The sequence below is a fragment of the Scomber japonicus genome, chromosome 24 (assembly GCF_027409825.1).
Source record: "Scomber japonicus isolate fScoJap1 chromosome 24, fScoJap1.pri, whole genome shotgun sequence".
NCBI classification, from domain to species: Eukaryota; Metazoa; Chordata; class Actinopteri; order Scombriformes; family Scombridae; genus Scomber; species Scomber japonicus.
The window spans coordinates 3,467,920-3,487,242 of NC_070601.1; the positions used below are offsets into that span (position 1 = coordinate 3,467,920).

Genomic DNA, 19,323 nt, shown 5'->3' on the forward strand with positions numbered 1-19,323 from the left:
GAAAGAGAAAAGGAGGTAGGGAAGAAGGAAGGAAGGAAGGAAGGAAGGACGGAAGGAAGGAAGAAGGGAGGAGGGAGCAATGAAGGAAAATTGGGAGAAAGCACAGACAGAAGGAAGGGAGGAGAGTAGGAGGAAGTTAGAAAGGAAAAGAGGAAGGGAGGAAGGAAGGAAAGAAGGACAGAGGAAAGAAGGAAGGTAATGGGGAGGAAAGAAAGAGAAAAGGAGGTAGGGAAGAAGGAAGGAAGGAAGGAAGGGAGGGAGGAAGAAGGAAGGAAAGGAGGGAAGAAGGGAGGAAGAAGGAATGAAGGGAGGGAGGAATGAAGGAAAGTTGGGAGAAATGACAGAAGGAAGGAAGGAAGAAAGGAAGGAAGGAAGGAAAAGAGGGAAGAAGGGAGGAAAAAGGAATGAAGGGAGGGAGGAATGAAGGAAAGTTGGGAGAAATGACAGAAGGAAGGAAGGAAGGAAGGAAGGAAGAAAGGAAGGAAGGAACGAAGGAAGGAAGGAAAATAGGAGGGAGGGAGAAAGAAAGAAAAAGAGGAAGGGAGAAAGAAAAAGAAGAAGGGAGGAAGGAAGCTGCTGTTGCTTTTGCTGCTTCTGAAGAAAGCCTGAGGTGATATGAGATGGATGGCTTTATCACTCGTAATGATTTCATACGTGTGTCTCCAGTTTGAACTTGATGTGACCCAGGAGACAGCCGAGTGATGAAGCCTTTTAGTGAGGAGGGAAAAAAAAGAAAAGAAGAAGAAGGAAGTTAGGTAATGTTATAAAAGTTCACACATGTCGGAGTTTAGAGAAGAAGGTAAATGGGTTTCTTTTAACCTTTGACCCCTTCTGTTTTGACGGTTCCTTCTTTCCTCCCTTCCTTCTGTCCTTCTTTCTTTCCTTCCTTCTCTCTTTCTTTCCTTCCTCTCTCTTTCCTCTCTTCCTTCTTTCCTCCCTTCCTTCTGTCCTTCTTTCTTTCCTTCCTTCTCTCTTTCTTTCCTTCCTCTCTCTTTCCTCTCTTCCTTCTTTCCTCCCTTCCTTCTGTCCTTCTTTCTTTCCTTCCTTCTCTCTTTCTTTCCTTCCTCTCTCTTTCCTCTCTTCCTTCTTTCCTCCCCCTACTTACCTCCCTCCCTTCCTTCTTTCCTTCCTTCTTCCTCCCTTCCTTCTGTCCTTCTTTCCTTCCCTCCTTCTATCTTTTTTCCTTCCTCTCTCTTTCCTCTCTTCTTTCTTTCCTCCCCCTACTTACCTCCCTCCCTTCCTTCTTCCTCCCTTCCTTCTGTCCTTCTTTCCTTCCCTCCTTCTATCTTTCTTTCCTTCCTCTCTCTTTCCTCTCTTCCTTCTTTCCTCCCTTCCTTCTATCCTCCCTCCCTCCCTTCCTTCCTTCCTTCCTCCCTCCCTTCCTTATTTCCTTCCTTCCTCCCCTACTTACCTTCCTCCCTTCCTTCTTTCCTCCCTCCCTCCGTTCCTTCCTTCTTCCTCCCTCCCTCCTTTCCCTCCTTCCTCCCTTCTTTCCTCCATCCTTCCTCCTTTCCTCCCTTCCTTCCTTCCTTCCTTCCTCCCTCCCTCCTTTCCTTCCTTCTTCCTCCCTTCCTTGCTTCCTTCCTTCCTTTCTCCCTCCCTCTTTTCCTTTATCCCTCCCTCCTTCCTTCTTTCCTCTGTCCTTCCTCCCTTCCTTCCTTCCTTCCTTCCTTCCTTCCTCCCTCCATCCCTCCCTCCCTTCCTTCCTTCCTCCCTCCCTCCCTCCTTTCCTTCCTTCTTCCTCCCTCCCTCCCTCCCTGCCTTCCTCCCTCCCTCCTTTCCTTCCTTCTTCCCTTCCTTTCCTTCCTTCCTTGACTCGAGGCCAAAATGTGTGCTAAAGTGCCCTCTTCGGTGGCGAGAACGTGCTGTATGTGCCATTTTTTTTCTTTTCGCCCCCGCCCTTCAAAAAGTCTGTGAACGCCACTGGTGAGCATAAAAAAAAAAGAAGCAAGTAGGTAAAGTTATTCAAGCACAAAGTTCACACACAAGTACGAGTTTAAAGAAAGCAAATGGGTTTCTTTTAACCATGACTGTCACTCTTCGCTTAAAACGAACATGACCACAAAACGAGTTATTTAATCTAAATGATGATCTCCCCCACACCCCCCCACCCCCCATCCCCTACCCCCTCCGATGTTTACATTCCTAAACGTTACTTGATGGTTTTATCAAGATCGAGACAACAGATTTTTGTCGGATGTGTGTTGTTTTTTTTTACAGTTGGCACCCTTCGTATCACAGAGAACATCTCGACATCTCATAGGGGTAAAAATCTAAACTATAACCACTAAAACATTTTTTAACCTTTGTGTCGTCCTCCCGGGTCAAATTGACCCCATCTGGTTTGATTCCTTCCTTCCTTCCTTCCTTCCTTCCTTCCTTCCTTCCTTCCTTCCTTCCTTCCCTCCATCCCTCCTTCCTCCCTCCCTCCTTTCCTTCCTTCTTCCTCCCTTCCTTCCTCCCTCCCTCCTTTCCTTCCTTCTTCCTCCCTTCCTTCCTTGACTCGAGGACAACAGGAAGGTTGCATTCATCATATTAAGATGTTAAGATTAATATGCTCATCTTAACTCATCAGTAATAAGTGAATTCATAGATGTTTCCATAGGCCTTAGGATAAAATAATTGGTATCCAAAATGAAAAAGTAACTAATACGACTGTTACTTGCTCTGTTTTTCTGCTGTGAAAAAGGTCTACGAAGCTGAATAATCAAGATTCAGGTTGGTAACATACTTTCAGATCTAGATGGACAGACTATTGACAAAGAAAATAGAAAATCGGGTGACTTCAGTTGAGTTTTGAGTGTTTTTTATAAGTGAAAAAAAAACATGCAAAGGAAGAGAGGAAGGGAGGAAGGAAGGAAAGGAGGACAGAGGAAAGAAGGAAGGTAATGGGGAAGAAAGAAAGAGAAAAGGAGGGAGGGAAGAAGGAAGGAAGGAAGGAAGGAAGGAAGGGAGGGAGGAAGGGAGGAAGAAGGAAGGAAAGGAGGGAAGAAGGGAGGAAGGAGGAATGAAGGAAAGTTGGGAGAAAGCACAGACAGAAGGAAGGGAGGAAAGTAGGAGGAAGTTAGAAAGGAAAGAGGAAGGGAGGAAGGAAGGAAAGAAGGACAGAGGAAAGAAGGAAGGTAATGGGGAATAAAGAAAGAGAAAAGGAGGGAGGGAAGAAGGAAGGGAGGAAAGGAAGGAAAGTAGGAGGGAGGGAGGGAGAAAGGAAAAGTGAAGGGAGGAAGGAAGGAAAGAAGGAAGGTATTGGGGAGGAAAGAAAGAGAGAAGGAAGGAAAGAAGGAACAGTCAAAACAGACAGGGTCAATTTGACCCGGAAGGACGACAGGAAGGTTAAAGATAAAGAGAATAATCTTTCATTAACTTGTAAAACACAGCTGTAACTAATAATATCATTAATTGCTGCTTTGCTGGAGCGGTCGTTAATGTTATTAGTTCCACCTGTGTGTGTGTGTGTGTGTGTGTGTGTGTGTGTGTGTGTGTGTGTGTGTGTGTGTGTGTGTGTGTGTGTGTTTCCTGCTGTGAAAAAGCTCTACGAAGCTTTCAGATGTAGATGGACGACAAAATCAGGTGATATCAGGACAGATTTGTGTCTTTTTATAAATGAAAAGAAAGAAAAGTAACATGCAGTTCATCTTAATAATCTTATTTTTTAAAGTTGTTTTGATTTAAAGTAATTCAATTGAATCTTTAACGAAGGTAATTCTTATCTCGAGGTGCTTTTTGTTAAGCATCATAAGAAGATTATATTATAAACCACTAGAAGCAGAGATAACTTTTACTTTTTTATCATTTAATTACCTGGAAAATATGATAAAGTTACACTGAGTTTATTAACGCTTTATTAATTATGCTGATGCCTGAAGAAGAAGCACAAATATTGATCGAGTGTCTATATATATTAGACTTTTTTTTTTTTACAAATCAGAAACTACAATTAACTTTCACTTCAACCCTGAAATCTGCTTAAATCTGATTAAATGTCATTTTATTCATATATTATCCTATTTTTGTGAACTTAAGACCAATAGTTTTTCTACATTAGTAAAAGTTTATTTTCACATGATATATGAAGAATTTCTCAAATCAGAAGTGAAAAAAAAATCAGCTTTTGAGCCTAATTATCTCTTTACAAAGTGTTTTAGGTCAAAATATTATTAGTTTATACGCACATATTTGCTTAAAAACTGCAACTTCACTCATTCAGTCCCTCATTTAGTGATTCTAATCAAAAAAACAATCTGATTTATGTAATTTTATTCATATATTAGCCTATTTGTGTGAACTTAAGACCAATTTCATGCATCAAAATAGTTTTCCTACATTGTTTTCACATGATATATGAAGAATTTCTCAAATCAGAGGTCAAAAATTCAGCTTTTAAGCCTAATTATCTTATTTTAGGTCAAAATTATTAGTTTATAGGCTGAAATCTGCTTAAAAACTGCAACTTCACTCATGCAGTCACTCATTTGGTGAAAGCAGAGTGACGGACAACAAAAAACAATATGACTCAATTTCATTTTAATCATTTATCTATCATTTTAGTCATATATTACACTATTTTTGTGAACTTAAGACCAATTTCAAGCTCCAAAATAGTCTGTTTTCGTATGAGATGTCAGCTTTTAGCCCAAATTATCTCTTGTTTGAGCCTCACATGACAGAAAAATGAGTTTATCTGAACATTTTGCTATAAAACACTTGGATAAGATGTATAATAAAGGAGAAAAACACCCTTTAGACTCCTCTCATGTTGTGGAAATGGCCTCTGTGTATGCCTGTGCAGTTGCCCTCCAAAACGCTGGCAACAACTTGTCTATAAAGGTTTTCGGGTATTGAGTTACATTCCCCAAATATCACGCTCTCATTGTGCGATTGCATAAGAGTCACGTCATGCCCGGAGCATTGGCCTGCTGCATGCATCAGCTTCTTCTTTAACCTGCTGTTATTTTCAAACCAGCCTGGTCATGACGACACGTATTTTTGGGGCCTCTGAGTATTAAATTTAGAGCTGTCAGCGCCGTATACCCCCCTTTACTCCCCTTCCCTCCTCCTCCTCTTCCCTTCTTCCTTTCAACTCCATCTCTCTAGAGAGCAAAATAAAGAGAACGAAGAAGTCATATTTGCAAGAGAGGTAGCTCAGTTCAACAAGCGCTCGCTACACCCAAACTCACAACCTCAAAACATCAAACTCCATTTTCAGAACGGACTGATCAGGGCTCCCGAGGATCCTCCGCCACTTCTTCTTCTTCTTCTTGTGTCTTGAAATGACTACACAGGAACATAATCCTGCAGGAAACTGACTGCAAACAACTGTTTAGAGGATAAGCACGATGAGGCAAAACAAGGAGATGTACAGTATTCATCTAACAGCTCGGCAAAAGGGCAAGATTTGCATATAAATGCTCCGGCAGCAGGGCCTTGATATGAGTACATACATACAGCTCTGAGCTCAGACTTAATGAAAAGAATTTGAGCTTTAAGCGTCACACAATGAAACTCGTCCTTCGTTGCGTTTTTTTTTATACCGTTAGCTTACAACGTACATCTGTCTGTGCAGCCAGTGTGCGTCATCATCATCTAGCCCTGGTTCAATACGTCCATCTGTGTCACAGATATCTACTTTCCAAATGCAGGAAATCATCTATATTTGACTTGAGCTCTATTTTCAACGCCCCCACATGCTTCACATACATTTACATGCAGTCATACAAGTATTTAAACAGTGAAATCGCTTTTTTTTATTCTACTCTGGATGTGCTCCCGAGGTTGAACCTGTTAACCTCCTGAGCTACAAGCAGCTCATCTCATCTACCCCCCCCCCTTCCCCCTCCTCCTCCACCCCTCCTCCTCCTCCTCCAGTTGGCCTTCAGAGCCTGATGTTTTTGAGGCTCTGCTGCTGACAGCTCTTGCATGTCTCCGTGTAAAAACAGTAGCTGTTACAGCTCGCGGCAGGCAGGCTGTAGGAGGGGAGGGGGGTGGGGGGGGATTAAGAAGACAGTGATACCTGCCTCCATGACATAAGCGTGAGCTGTCGTCGATGTAACTATAGATTAATCATGTTCTGGTTAATTTCATGTGTCCCTTTTCTCCCCTACTACCCTTGAAACCTCAAAATAACCCTTTCTCTTCTCCTGTGTCTGTGCTGCTGTGGAGATATGTGGTTTTCATGCAGCAGAGCAGCAGCAGTGATGAAGGCTCATTTTTAACTCACTAATGCCTCCTCTTCCGTGGCTTGCCTTGTAACAGGGGGTTCGCGCGAGGACATGCAAGGCAGCTGGGTGCCAGATGAGAACGGTAATTAGGCCGGTATCCACCGGGCTTTGGTTACAGGTGCAGATCTGCCTGCAGGGATGAACAAAGCTGTCAATGGAAAAGATCATTCATGCTGAAACAACAGAAAGGAAAGGAGGGAGGTGGAGGGGAAGAAGGTTGGCCAGCTCCTTCTACAACGGCGCAAGAGCCAAGACAAGATAAATCGCTCTGAGTGGCATCACGACAAGCTGAAAGCAGGCGTATAAATCATTTTCCTGGTGCGCTTAAGAGCAGAGAAAGAAAAAAAAGAAAAGAGGAGAAGCTTTGATTTTAGCCGGAGAAGCTTGTGCATTGATAGAGAGTGTTAAATTAGACAAGAAGGAGGGTGATGCAGAAATGATGTCGAATTCCTCTCCTTGCTGAGTGTTAAAGTGATGTTGAAGAATCTCAAATGAGAGCAGGGGAACGGAGGAGGAGGAGGGGGGGGGGGGGGGGGGGGGGGGGGGAAGGGGGGGGGGGGGGGGGCTGCTAGTTCGATATTTGACCAGCTGCCTGATGATGAAATCCACACTGTAGAGAGTAGAGAGCGAGTGTTACTCTTACTTCACCGGCTCTTTAATGTGACTTTGATTCTATTCTTTGCGCTGCTGCATTTATATATTTCTCTCTCTCTCTCTCTCTCTCTCTCTCTCTCTCTCTCTCTCTCTCTCTCTCTCTCCCTCTCTCTCTCTCTCTCTCTCTCCTGCTGCAGAGACAGAAAGAGAAGAAGTAGGGTTCCCAGTTTGGTGTGGAAGAAACTGACTGGTCTGTAAAGAAGGCCTGATATGACCTCAACCCCTTTTTTTTTAGGATGAAGTGGAGCACAGACGAGGAGCAAATATCTGCAGCCAGGTTTCAAAATCTGATGGAAAAGCGGAAACTAGAAGACTGTAAAGCTCAGTTTAGACCAAAGATTCCCAACAAGAGGGTTTTCAGTGACTGGTTTTATAACTTAAAGCACCTCATCTGGTTCAGCAGCCAATCAGCTTGTTGCAAAGTCAGCTGGTTGCGGCATTAAACTGTCATTTTAGACGGAGGAAAAGAGTCAAAGCTGATGCTGCTGCTCTACTTTTAACCCAAACAAGGAAAAGTGAGCATATTACTCCAGTTTTAGCTGCACTTGATCGGCTCCTAGTATCTTTTACAATAGATTTTAAGCTTCTTTTACTTGTTTTTAAAGCTCTAAATCTCTCACATCGTCCACTGCTGAGGTTTTAAATACACACAATTAAGATAAGGAGAAAATAGGAAGCTCAGGATTCTTTAATTATGCTCCAAAATGATAGAATAGTCTATTTAAAGCTATAAAAGATGTGAGCTCTGTGAACATATTTATTTAATCTGTCACTTATTTTTTACAAATAGTCTAATTTTATTTATTTATTTATTATTCTGTTGTTTTATTGTATTGTACTTTTATCTGTAAAGCACTTTGAGAAAGCTGCTCTATAAGTAAAGTGTATCATTATTACTATTATTATTATTATTATTATCTCCTTTCTTTCATGTTTTCACCATTTCATCAATACTATAAATGCATCCATATCCTCATTCATATTTTAAGACACACTACAAATTAAATCCAGCTACAAAGGAAGAAAAAGTTGAAACTGAAGTACGAGAGGGGCCGTTGCTATGGAGACGATGCACCGCCTCGTGTAGTTGCATCGGTGTAAACTGGCAGGTTTTGTAGACCGGCGTGTTGCAAGTATATGCTGCAAGTTTCAGCTCGTCTTGTTGTGAGTTTTAGGCTCTGAACTGGACTTAACTGGATTTAACTAGACTTAACTGGGACTCACTGGACTTAACTGGGTTTAACTGGTGAGCAGTGATGTCACGGCATAGTGGAGGACTCGTCTACATCACTGCAGGAAAACCACAAGTTAAAACACTGAGGGGTCAAAAACATGATTTACAGGCAAAGTTAAGTTGCTCTTTAATACTCACATGCAGTTTGAAAGGCAGTGACATAACAATAAGGAGGGGAGGAAGGAGGGAAGGAAGGAAGGAAAGGAGGGAGGAAGGGAGGGAGGGAGGAAGGAAAGGAATAAGGAGGGAGGGAGGAAAAGAGGAAGGAGAGAAGGAGAGAAGGAATGAAGAAAGGAAAGGAGTAAGGAGGGAGGAATGAAGGAAGGGAGAGGGAGGGAGAAAGGAAAAGAGGAAGGGAGGAAAGAAAGACGGACAGGAAAGCAGGAAGGGAGGAAGGAAGGTAGGAGGGAGGGAGGGAGGACAGACGGAAGGAAGGAAGGAATGAAGGAAGGAAGGAAGGAAGGGAGGAAAGGAAGGAAGGAAGGATGGAGGAAAGTGGGAAGGAGGGAGAAACGAAAAGAGGAAGGGAGGAAGAAGGGAGGAAGGAGGGGAGGAAGGAAGTAAGGATGGAGGAAAGAAGGAAGGGGGAGGGAGAAAGGAAAAGAGGAAGGGAGGAAGGAAGGAAAGAAAGAAGTATAGAGGAAAGCAGGAAGGGAGGAATGAATGTAGGAGAGAAGGAAGGAGAGAGGGAAGGAAAGAAGGAGGGAGGGAAGAAGGAAGGACAGAAGGAAGGAAGAAAGGGGGATGGAGGAAGGAAAGAAGCAAGGGAAGAAAGAGAGAAGGAGGGAGGGACGACAGACTGAAGAAGGAAGGAAGGAAGGAAGGAAGGAAGGAAGGAAGGAACAGTCAAAACAGACGATAGAAGGTTAAATATTCTGAACATGAAGTCAAAATAACATAAAAATCAGAGCATAGATTGCCTTTAAAGTGAGTTTAAATGTTTCTGAGGCATTCACCAACTTGGACATGAGTTTAAAGATTTATGACAGCGGCAGAAGAAGGATGAAGAGGTTGAGGGATGAAGGGATGAAGGGATGAAGGGTTAATGGAAGGGTTAAGAAGGGATAGAGATAGAGATAGAGATTGGCTTATAAATGCAACCATATTACATTTTCTGAAGCATTCACCTTTTCAAAATAAGACGTGAATCACATATAATATATAATGTCAAGTGGTTAAAAGCCAGAGCGACAACTTCTCTTCTAATTGATCGACCTTTTGAAACCACACACACACACTCACACTCACACACACACACACACACACACACACACACACACACACACACACACACACACACACACCTGCTCTGAGAAAAGGAAGCTGGAAGACCTTCAGAGGTGAAGACAACACTTAATTTGCGCCCGTATGTAAAATTTCTAATTGCTTTTATTTGCACAAAGTGGACGTGCGTGACCTTTTTAGGATGCAGAAGACCTGTGTGTGTGTGTGTGTGTGTGTGTGTGTGTGTGTGTGAGTGTGTGAGTGTGTGTAGGAAAGTGTGCGTGGGGGGGAAAACTCCATCCTTCCATTCGTCATTCATCATTCACTCTTTCATCTTAACCCTCCTTCCTTCCTTCCTTCTTTACCCCCTCTTTCTTTAATTTTTCCTTTGTTCTTCCCCTCCTTCACTCTTTCTTTGCTTCCTCCTCCTTCCATACTTCTTTCCTCACTTCCTTCCTTCTTTCCTCCCTTCCTTCTCTCCCTACTTCCTTCCTCTTTTCCTCCCTCCCTCCTTACTCCTTTCCTTTCTTCATTCCTTCTCTCCTTACCTCCTTCCTCTTTTCCTCCCTCCCTCCCTCCCTCCTTACTCCTTTCCTTTCTTACCTCCTTCCTCTTTTCCTCCCTCCCTCCTTACTCCTTTCCTTCCTCATTCCTTCCTTCTTTCCTCCCTTCCTTCCTTCCTTCCTTCCTCCCTCCCTCTCTCCCTCCCTCCCTTCTCTCCTTACTTCCTTCGTCTTTTCCTCCCTCTCTCCTTATTCCTTCCTTCCTTCTTTCCTTCCTTCCTTCCTTCCTTCCTTCCTTCTTTCCTTTCTTCCTTGACATGAGGACAACAGGAGGGTTAAAGCGTCCACTTGCCCTTAGCGCTACCCTGCAACTCTCATCACACACACACACACACACACACACACACACACACACACACACACACACACACACACACCTCCCCTCCTCTCTGCCCTCAACTATTAACATTTCGACATGTTTGCTGCCAGTTTTCTATGTATCCTTTGTTGCTCTGCAATGCACTTTGCGAGCAACCTGCTTTTTGTTAAAAGCACTTTGTCGATAAATTTGACTTCCCTCGACACTCAATACTGAGTCCATTAAGCCGCAGAGCCATGGGGCTACTCTGGGAGCAAGGGCCACTGGTTCCAGTAAGGTATATCTGCTGAGCTCTCATTAGCAAGCATCATCATACGTAATTCTGGCACGTGTAATGCCATTAGAGGGGATTTGGCATCTGATAGTTGAGTAATGGGATTAGCTGGGCGGTAAATCTCCACGACCAAGAAAACTGTAGGTCTTCCCCCACTCAAAGGAAGACGGATAGATAGATAGACGCACACACACACATGGACCCAACCCTAACCCCGACTCGTCGTGTTTCCACATGAGCGTAATGCAAGTCATCCTTTCGTCACGGCTGAATGCTTACTAATGTGTGTGTGTGCTGTGTTGTGCTGTGTTGTGTGCCTTTTTATTTAACGTCGCTCGTAGCTTTTGTTGTTGTGCTTATTGAGGTGAAATGACCTGAAGCAACATCGTGTCAAGGCCTCCTTTGCCATAATTATAGGTGTATTGTTAGGAGTTTGGTTTATTGTTGCTGTTTTTCATAGTATATGTCATCCTTTTATGCTTCTGGGACCCACATACATGCTTCCATACATCATAAAACACCTAATTCTAGCTCAACCCAGTGTAAGAGTTAAAAAAATGTATGTATTTTTTTTAATTTTCCAGTCTAATTTCTATCATAATCATAATTGTAAGTTGATTATGTTTGGTTACTGATACTGTTTTGCACAAAAAAAGACCAGAGTGGTTGAATAGGTTGCTGAAAAACACCTAATTCTAGCTCAGCCTAATTTAAAAGTAACAATAATGCATGTAAATTCACCTAATATTTCTACTTTTTTAAACATTTTCCAGTCTAATTTCTATCATAATCATCATTTCAAGTTGATTATATTTAGTTATCGATGCTGTTTTGCACAAAAAAAGACCAGCATTGTTGCCCAAGTTGCTGAAAAAGTTGATTTTGAATGAGCTGAACATCTCAGTTTCACCAAATATTCAGTATTTTATATTATTAATATTCAGTAGCAACATGTCATTTGATCATCTGTCAGAATAAACCACACGACACAAAGTTTTAAGACAAGAAAACACACAAACATAACAGCACACAATCTCTTCCCTTAATGGCAATAATTATATTTACTTGCGTCACTGCAGCCGGTTGGGTTTCAGTGACCTTGGTCTAAACCTAACAAACAGACAAACACAATTGGATGATGACGTAAAGAAAAAAAAACAAACCTTAAAGACCATGTAAAGTGAATTCAGACATTTTCTTCTAAACACATTAAATAGGTCATAAATGTATTTCTCAAAAATGTGTAAAAAACATTTCAACCATTTAGATTTGAATTGTGGAGCTAGGCTTCACAAACTGTGTTTCAAGATTTCTGTGTTCAGGATTTAGTGGGCGGGTCTGCTGCTGTAGAGGTATAAATACATTCAGCACATATTACTAATACTACAGTCTACAGTTAGCCAGCTAGCTGAGTTAGCCGCCGAGTTAGCAGCCGAGTTAGCCGCCGAGCTAGCAGCCAAGTTAGCCGCCGAGCTAGCAGTCGAGTTAGCTGCTAAGTCAGCAGTTGAGCTAGCCACCGTTAGCAGCCGTATTAGCCGCCAAGCTAGCCGCCGAGTTAGCCGCCAAGCTAGCAGCTGAGTTAGCAGCAGAGTTAGCAGCAGAAAGCTCTCAAACCAGCTTCCATTTTTCTGGTAGAGGTGGTGATTTTGATTGACAGGTGACACTTGGTAGGCAGCAGAGAAAGAGAGATTTTTACACAACTTTGAAGCCTAATATTATATATTTGGCGATTTTTTTTTAATCATTCAAATTTGGCAGGGTGGTTAACAACACACTTTTCTGTGGTATGTCAAACTCAGAACACATATTTATTCTTACTTTACACGGACTTTAAAGGAGGGCGAGGGTTGAATCATTCATCCTCTGCATGAGCAACAAGTGAAGAGCAGAGAATGAGAGAAGATTGTACTTTAATATAATCTATGGGGAGATGATCCTGAGTCACAGCAGCCCTCAACAAAACTTATTAATAGAACTTAACTAGAAGCATTAACTGTGATATTGGGGAGTAACTATACATGTATTCTGTTACAGTTACTGAGAAAATGTGTCATTAAATTAAAGTTACTGTAATTGTTGATGATTATATATCTGAATTCAGACCTTAACCCTAGGTAACAGATTACTAACCCTAACCCTAGGTAACTAGTAATCTGTAACCTTCTCAACCTAGTTCATGACATTGATTAAGACATCCTTAACACCCTGGTTTATCCTTTTTAATCTTTCCACCACACTGTATAATCTCTAGCCTATAACCTCATTGATTATTAAAATCATCACTTGATATTTTGCAGAGGGGTTGGGGAGGGGGAGATGGGGGGATGCAGGATTCCTCCACTACAGCAGTATCGTGCAAAGGATTGTTAAATGCAAGAGTTCGTACAAAGTTCATCCTGAATTCCTCGAACTCAATTAGCTAATTGTTTGTGACGCAAGACAAAGGAATCTCACAATGAAGTATAATCTTATTATGCAGTGATTTACAGCTGCAGCGGCCATAAATACGTTTCCTGATATAGAAAGCTGGTCATTTATTATTCATGTTGCACACTTCTTCTTCTGCTTCTTCTTTTTTTTTTTATGTGTGCGTGTGTCAGTTGTGCATCTGTGTGAAACGATAAACATCACCACCACATTTTCCAGGAGAGATGCAGAGCAGTAGTCAGAGTACACTTGCTCTTTTTCTTTTCTTTTTTTTCTTTTTTTTCCCGAAGAGAGTTCATTTGTGAGGAAAGTTCAAAATCGCTGCCAGGGGAATAACATGTACAGGAACTGAACTCCTCACCCGGCCACTGTTAGTGCCTGCAGCTCCCAACCATTAAAGCTATGTACAGGACTGTGTGTGTGTGTGTGTATATGTGTGTCTCTGTGTGTGTATGTGTTATGCTGTACATGAAAGCTAACACTCCAATATAGAACCGGTGACTCAGCTTCCAGCTTGGCAGAAGAAATCCCCCGAGACCTTTGACCTCCTAATCGTTTAGCAGCGCTTATGGTTGGAGATCTGCTCCAGGCTATTAGAGAGATTAGTGTCACGCAGATTTGGGGATGGGCCAAACCTATATCTGTACTTCACGGTATTCTCAGCATTTATTACCGAGCACCCAACCCATGTTGAAACCTGATATATGGCCTGTATAGTAGAACATACATGTGGGCTGTATGGAGGGGCAATTGGTGTTGACCTACATGGGAGTGACAGGCCGCATGTTATGGATAGACTGTTGATTTAAAATAGGATATGTTTATAGTTTAAACCTGTGAGACATTACTATTATAAGCAATGGGGTGGTGTTTATATCATATATATAGGTTATGCTTATTTAGGACTTAAAATACACATATGCTTCATAATATCAGTGCACACAAGTACACAGATTGCACCCTCCCAATGAGCTCTTATCTGCAAATACAGTTCAGTACAGTAGAGTATGTGGTAACTGGTGTGTTAACTCCGGCCGCCCTGCTTGTTGGTGCAACGGGAAACGCAGGAGTGGAAAACGAGCAGCCTTCCCGAACAAAAACAATCCCTAGCTCGTTAAACTGTTGCATCAAGCTGACTGCAGTGAGCTCGACGGGTGATGGAAGTAGAATTATTTCACCTTCAAAATAAAAGCAAATAAAATCACATCACCCATAAACCATAATTTGATGCTGGATACAGTATTATGTGTGGTTTAAAATGGATTAAAATGTAGAAGTCTTAATGCTGCAAAAAAATTAATCTGTTGGGGCATTAGTGCATTGATAAGAACTAAAATAAAAAAGTAAAATATACTATGTAGATTATACTAAAACATCTTACAACTCGACTTTGACACATGACCTCAGATTAGGTGACAATGCACCTAGTTAATGATAGTAAATGGCATTAATAGAGCATATTTCTAGTCTTCAGACCATTCAAAATGCTTTACAATACATGCCGACATTCACCCATTCACACACACTCATGACAGAGCCTTCGAGAGCAATTTGAGGGTCCAGTATCTTCAACATGGAGCCATGGATCGAACCACAGACCATCTAATTAGTGGACAACCTGCTCTAAATCAGAGCCACAGCTGCAAATTCTGGTGCAAATGGTGCAAATGATTAAAAACCAAAAGGCAATTGTACATTTTGCAAGGCCTGTAGTCCAGCCTGTATTAACCTGTGACATTACATATAGTGTTATATGTGAAATATAAGTGACTTTTTCCACAAACTTTGCCATAATAGACATTATACATGGTTAAGATGGATAAAGTGCACAAAATAGGAAAGCAGTGGTGGAAAAAGTGTCAAAAAGAAGTGTCATTGGTCCACCATAATGTCCCTTTATGTGTTATGACACATCAGACCACATGGTGCATTTGAGTGACCCTTTTCATCTTGCAGTTGACCTCAGAGGGTCAACAATGTGGTACAATGCTTGAATTTGCAGAATGAGTTGTGATGTTTAACTGTAACACATAACAGGAAGGTGGCAAATAGTTCAGCCCCACTGGATAAAAGAACAACTTTGTTAAATTGTGTACTATCTGTTTATTTGTCTGAGTTGTGATTGACGTGTGAATGTACTGGTTGAAAGGTTTATTTTTGTAAGGGACAACAGAAAATGGTCCTGGGCACAGGATTTTCCTCTTGCATACAAGCATAAATTGGATTACTGGATAAATGCATTCATATTAATGGAGTTGTTTTCTAAATATAAGATACTATCACTTGTTGTTTGCTCTCTTAGTAGTTAAATAGGTTACAGATGACTAGTTATTACTATTACACTTCCAAAGTAACCTTCACAACCTTGCTTATACTTTACCATTACATACAGTTCATATTCTGACTCATAATTAGGCTCTGTTGAATGCTGATTTTTGGTCAAACTTGTACATTTGCGTATATAAAAATGTATGAGCTGCACAAAAAATATAAATTTTATTTCTATGTTTGTATAAAGTGGGTTACATTAGAAAAAGTCTGGCAAAAATATATGTTTTATGGTGTTTGTACAGCTCTGAAATGTAACCCTGAACAGTCTGTAAGGGTTAAAATCTCTGTGAATAAATCAGTGCCCCCGTTGAAACATCTTATTCTGAAATCCCTCCACCGGAAGTCTTCTAGGTCGAATCGGCCACCTTGACAACAACGGCTCTGGTTTGACGCCATCTTGAAATTTTTTTTGTCCCGAGCAGGAGGCAGCGGACTTTTTTGGGGGAAAAACCAACTCGATAGCTTCATTAGCTACACGGATTAACTGCGGCGTTAGTATACGATAGTGCTGCTACATTTCCATTTGAGTCACATCGACGACGGAAGGGTGCTTACCCCATTTATTTTTTTGGAGAGCCTGGTACTCGGCTGTGTTTCCCTGCTCGGAGCTTCGGCTGTGCTCGGGCAGCTTCGCCGGACCATCGGAATATAACAACATTAAACACTAAACTCACTATTTTGACACTAGTAGGGTTTGGGGATGTGTATTTAAATGTCTTTTTTAACGCTTTAAAGGCAGCAACAAAGCGCTTCGCCAAGGAGAAGTTTTGATCAGGAGGACCGGAGTGGAGGACCGGTGTGCGCTTGATTTCCAGTCCGATGGATGTGAGCCCTAACCCGGCTGTGCCTCGGCTCTCTGCACCGCTGCTCTGGAACAACAACACGGAGGATCACGTCTAATCATAACAATGCCAATGCTGCAGACCTGGACAATAATACATGGTGATGGTGGCAGCCTGGGCTTGAATGCCAACAAGTCGCCCTCCATTGCTTGTGTGTAAACCTGGAAATACCACCTCCTCCTCTTCCTCCTCTTCCTCTTCTTTTTTTTTGCATTACCTGGGATATTTTGGATTTAAGCTCTATCTGGACATTTTTTCTTCTTTTTTTGTAAAAAGATGTCCTGTTTGCAGAGACAGTGCTCTCTAGAGCTACAAGACATTTAATTTGTCTATATATATATTTTTCCTTCTCTTTTCTTTTTTAGTTTTTTTTTAAATTCTCTTTCTAATCAAGAGGATCAGATTCGGATGGAAAATGGGAGACGCCACCAAACTGGCCTTCGCCGTTTTCCTCATCTCCTGCTCTTCAGGTGGGTGTGGAGGTTGTAATGCATGGCTGGCTTATTATTGTCAGCTGTGGAGAATTCAATGCAATGCTTATTGTTACCCCTGCAGAATGCAATGCACAGCTGGTTGTTATCTATGGAGAATGCAATGCAACCTCATGGGGCAAATAATCCTATTTTACCATTCTGCCTCGTTACTTGGCTGTGTGTGTGTGTGTGTGTGTGTGTGTATGTGTGTGTGTGCTTGTTGCAGATATCAGTGTTATGCTCAAGATGGGGGTCCCTAAGTGAGCTCCCAGTGGGACATACCAGTACAAATTTAATTTTTTTCCCCAAAGCTTAATTTCATTAGCTGGATGAAGGTACAGTACACTATGGGACGGTGTTAGTGTTGTGTCATCACTGTAACTTTCCCAGTAATTACAAAGTCAAATCTATTATAAGATGAGGCTTGATGGGAAGGCAGTCAATGGGTAAACACTTGTGTAATGGAAAATAGAAGAGGTTGCTGATGTTTAAAAGCTATTTTTAATCTTTGAATTACTCTGAATTAATGGCTAAAACTGTCCCTACTACTATAGAGTATTGACAAACAAAGCATATTGGCATGAAAGGTCAAAGGAGGGTCGATTATAGCTGTATTGTGACACTGTAATGGTCAAACTTCATTGCAACAAAGCAGTTTTTCAAGCCCTTCATGTTGGCTCACGTCCTCTTACATGTCCTTTTGTCCCAAGAGCGGATGCATAATGAATGTCAATGGGGTCAATGACGTGACAATAAGCACGAAAAGGGGTTAATCCAAGGAGGTTATCTTGCTTAGAGAGCACCTTGGTGACTGTGGTTGAACTCAAGAGTCAAAGTCAAACTGTTGCGTGACTGGGAGATCTGCTGGTATCGTGTCATCTTCAACTTGTCAGAAATATTTCATGTTTTTACTCTCGGAGAAGCTGTTTCTTAACAGACTTAGAAGATAATGCTGTATAGACATCAACAGTAAAGAAGGAAGGCCTCGATTTGAAGCTTGTAATGTTAAAATCAGGTATTGTTTTTGGTTTGATTGTGCAAAATATAAGATGTGACACAGTTAAAGGCACACCTGAAGCCCATTGTAAACTACAGGTGGATGATTTAGTCAACAATCATGATCCACAGTCTAAATTGCGATCTTTTTTCCTTTAATTTGACTCCAAAATAGCCTGTAAATTTCTCCATTTGCACCATTAAAACACAATATTACTTTCAAGACACTGCACAGGTTTTGAAAAATGGTGATTCAAGTTCAAAGCTGTAAACTGTAGCGAGAAGATAATATAATAATCATCAGAATAACCCTTCTCAAGTACTCACAACTCAAATAGAAAACTGACATTGAGTAGCTCATGTACGTTAATCAAGGTAGAGCCACGTCAAGTAGTTCGTCCAATCAGCACAGCCTTCTTGTTGGCTATCCGACTCTATATGTTGGTTTTTTCGACACATAGCACAAGTCTGCTAGCCAGTACGGTTACGTGAAGTTTGGAAACAATCAATCTTTATTTATACAGCACCAAATCCCAACAGAAGTCATCCCAAGACACTTTACACATAGAGAAGGACTAGATCGTTCTCATTAATTTGATTTAAAGACACCCAACATTCCCACATGAGCAAGCACTTGGCGACAGCAGCAAGGAAAAACTCCCCCTTTCAAGTGAAACAGAAGTTAAAAGATTGTAGATTCCCAAAAAATATCCTTTCAATGCCAAAAATAACACCACAGATCCATTTATTGGCAAATCAAGTGTGTTTGTTGGGCTCCTTTTAAGAAATAGGAAGGTTTTTAATGTGTGTGAGTAGCGAGTGAACAGTTGAGCAATTGTGAATGGAAGAAAAGTGACATTGAATGCAAGAAAAAGAAGAAAAAGTTCACATTAAATTGTCAGTCTGGCATTAAATGTAAAGTCCAGACTCCAGTGTGTCAATTAATGAATGCTGCAACTTCTCAAGACCAAGAAAAGTCACGTTTGCTTCCCTAAACTTGCTGGAAAAGTGAAGCTCCGACGTTATAATTGGTTAGCTTTAAACTTAAGAAAGTTAAATGGAGAACGTCAACCTCAAAGAAGACGTTAAATACCACGATCTCTACGATTTGCCTTAAAAAGTAGATAGTTGACGCCTTCGAGAATGACCATGATCTCAAATCGACCCTTATTATAAACTAATGTAACCAAATGGTGCGTTCAAGTGACCCTATTCAAATTAAGTGACCTAAAATGGTACAAAAAACTTGAAACACCAGTGGTACGATGCTTGAATTAGCAGTAAGAGTTGTGTTTGACTGTAAAATACGACAGGAAGGTGGCAAATAGTTGGTCACCAGTCGGGTTAGATTGGATTTTCGTGGTATCTGTTGGTTTGAAAAGGAGACTGTACCAAATGAAATAAGTTTTTTTTTTTTTTATATCTTGAAGGACGACACAAAATAGTTCTGCAGCCTCTGTTTTTTTTTTTCCTCTTGCATACTTAGCTGAAATTGGATTACTGGATAAATGCATTGGTATTAATGGAGTTTGAAAGTAAATGGCAATGAACGAGCTGAGAAGGAGAGATTTAACATTTCATATATGCAGCAAACTGTATGTAATGTAAAAGCTTTTCCAATTACACTTAAAACAGTAGGGAAACATAAAAAAAAAAAATGGGATTGTCCTTTTTATAACAGACCTTGGGATGTTTTCAGTAGAAATGAAAAGGCTTCCCAAATGTGGTAATAGATGGTTGGGGTATGTTGGAGTGTAAGCCTGTCTGT

At 41.3% G+C, this 19,323-nt stretch overlaps 1 protein-coding gene across 1 annotated transcript in view; it reads left to right on the plus strand.

Moving 5' to 3' along the window:
- Positions 1-15,673: 15,673 nt before the first annotated feature.
- LOC128353996 (activin receptor type-2A-like) overlaps positions 15,674-19,323 on the plus strand; it is a 34,612-nt gene continuing 30,962 nt past the window's right edge. The window contains exon 1 of the mRNA XM_053314248.1: positions 15,674-16,556. Coding sequence (XP_053170223.1) covers positions 16,502-16,556 — 55 coding nt within the window. The 5' untranslated portion in view covers positions 15,674-16,501. The remainder of the gene's footprint in view (positions 16,557-19,323) is intronic.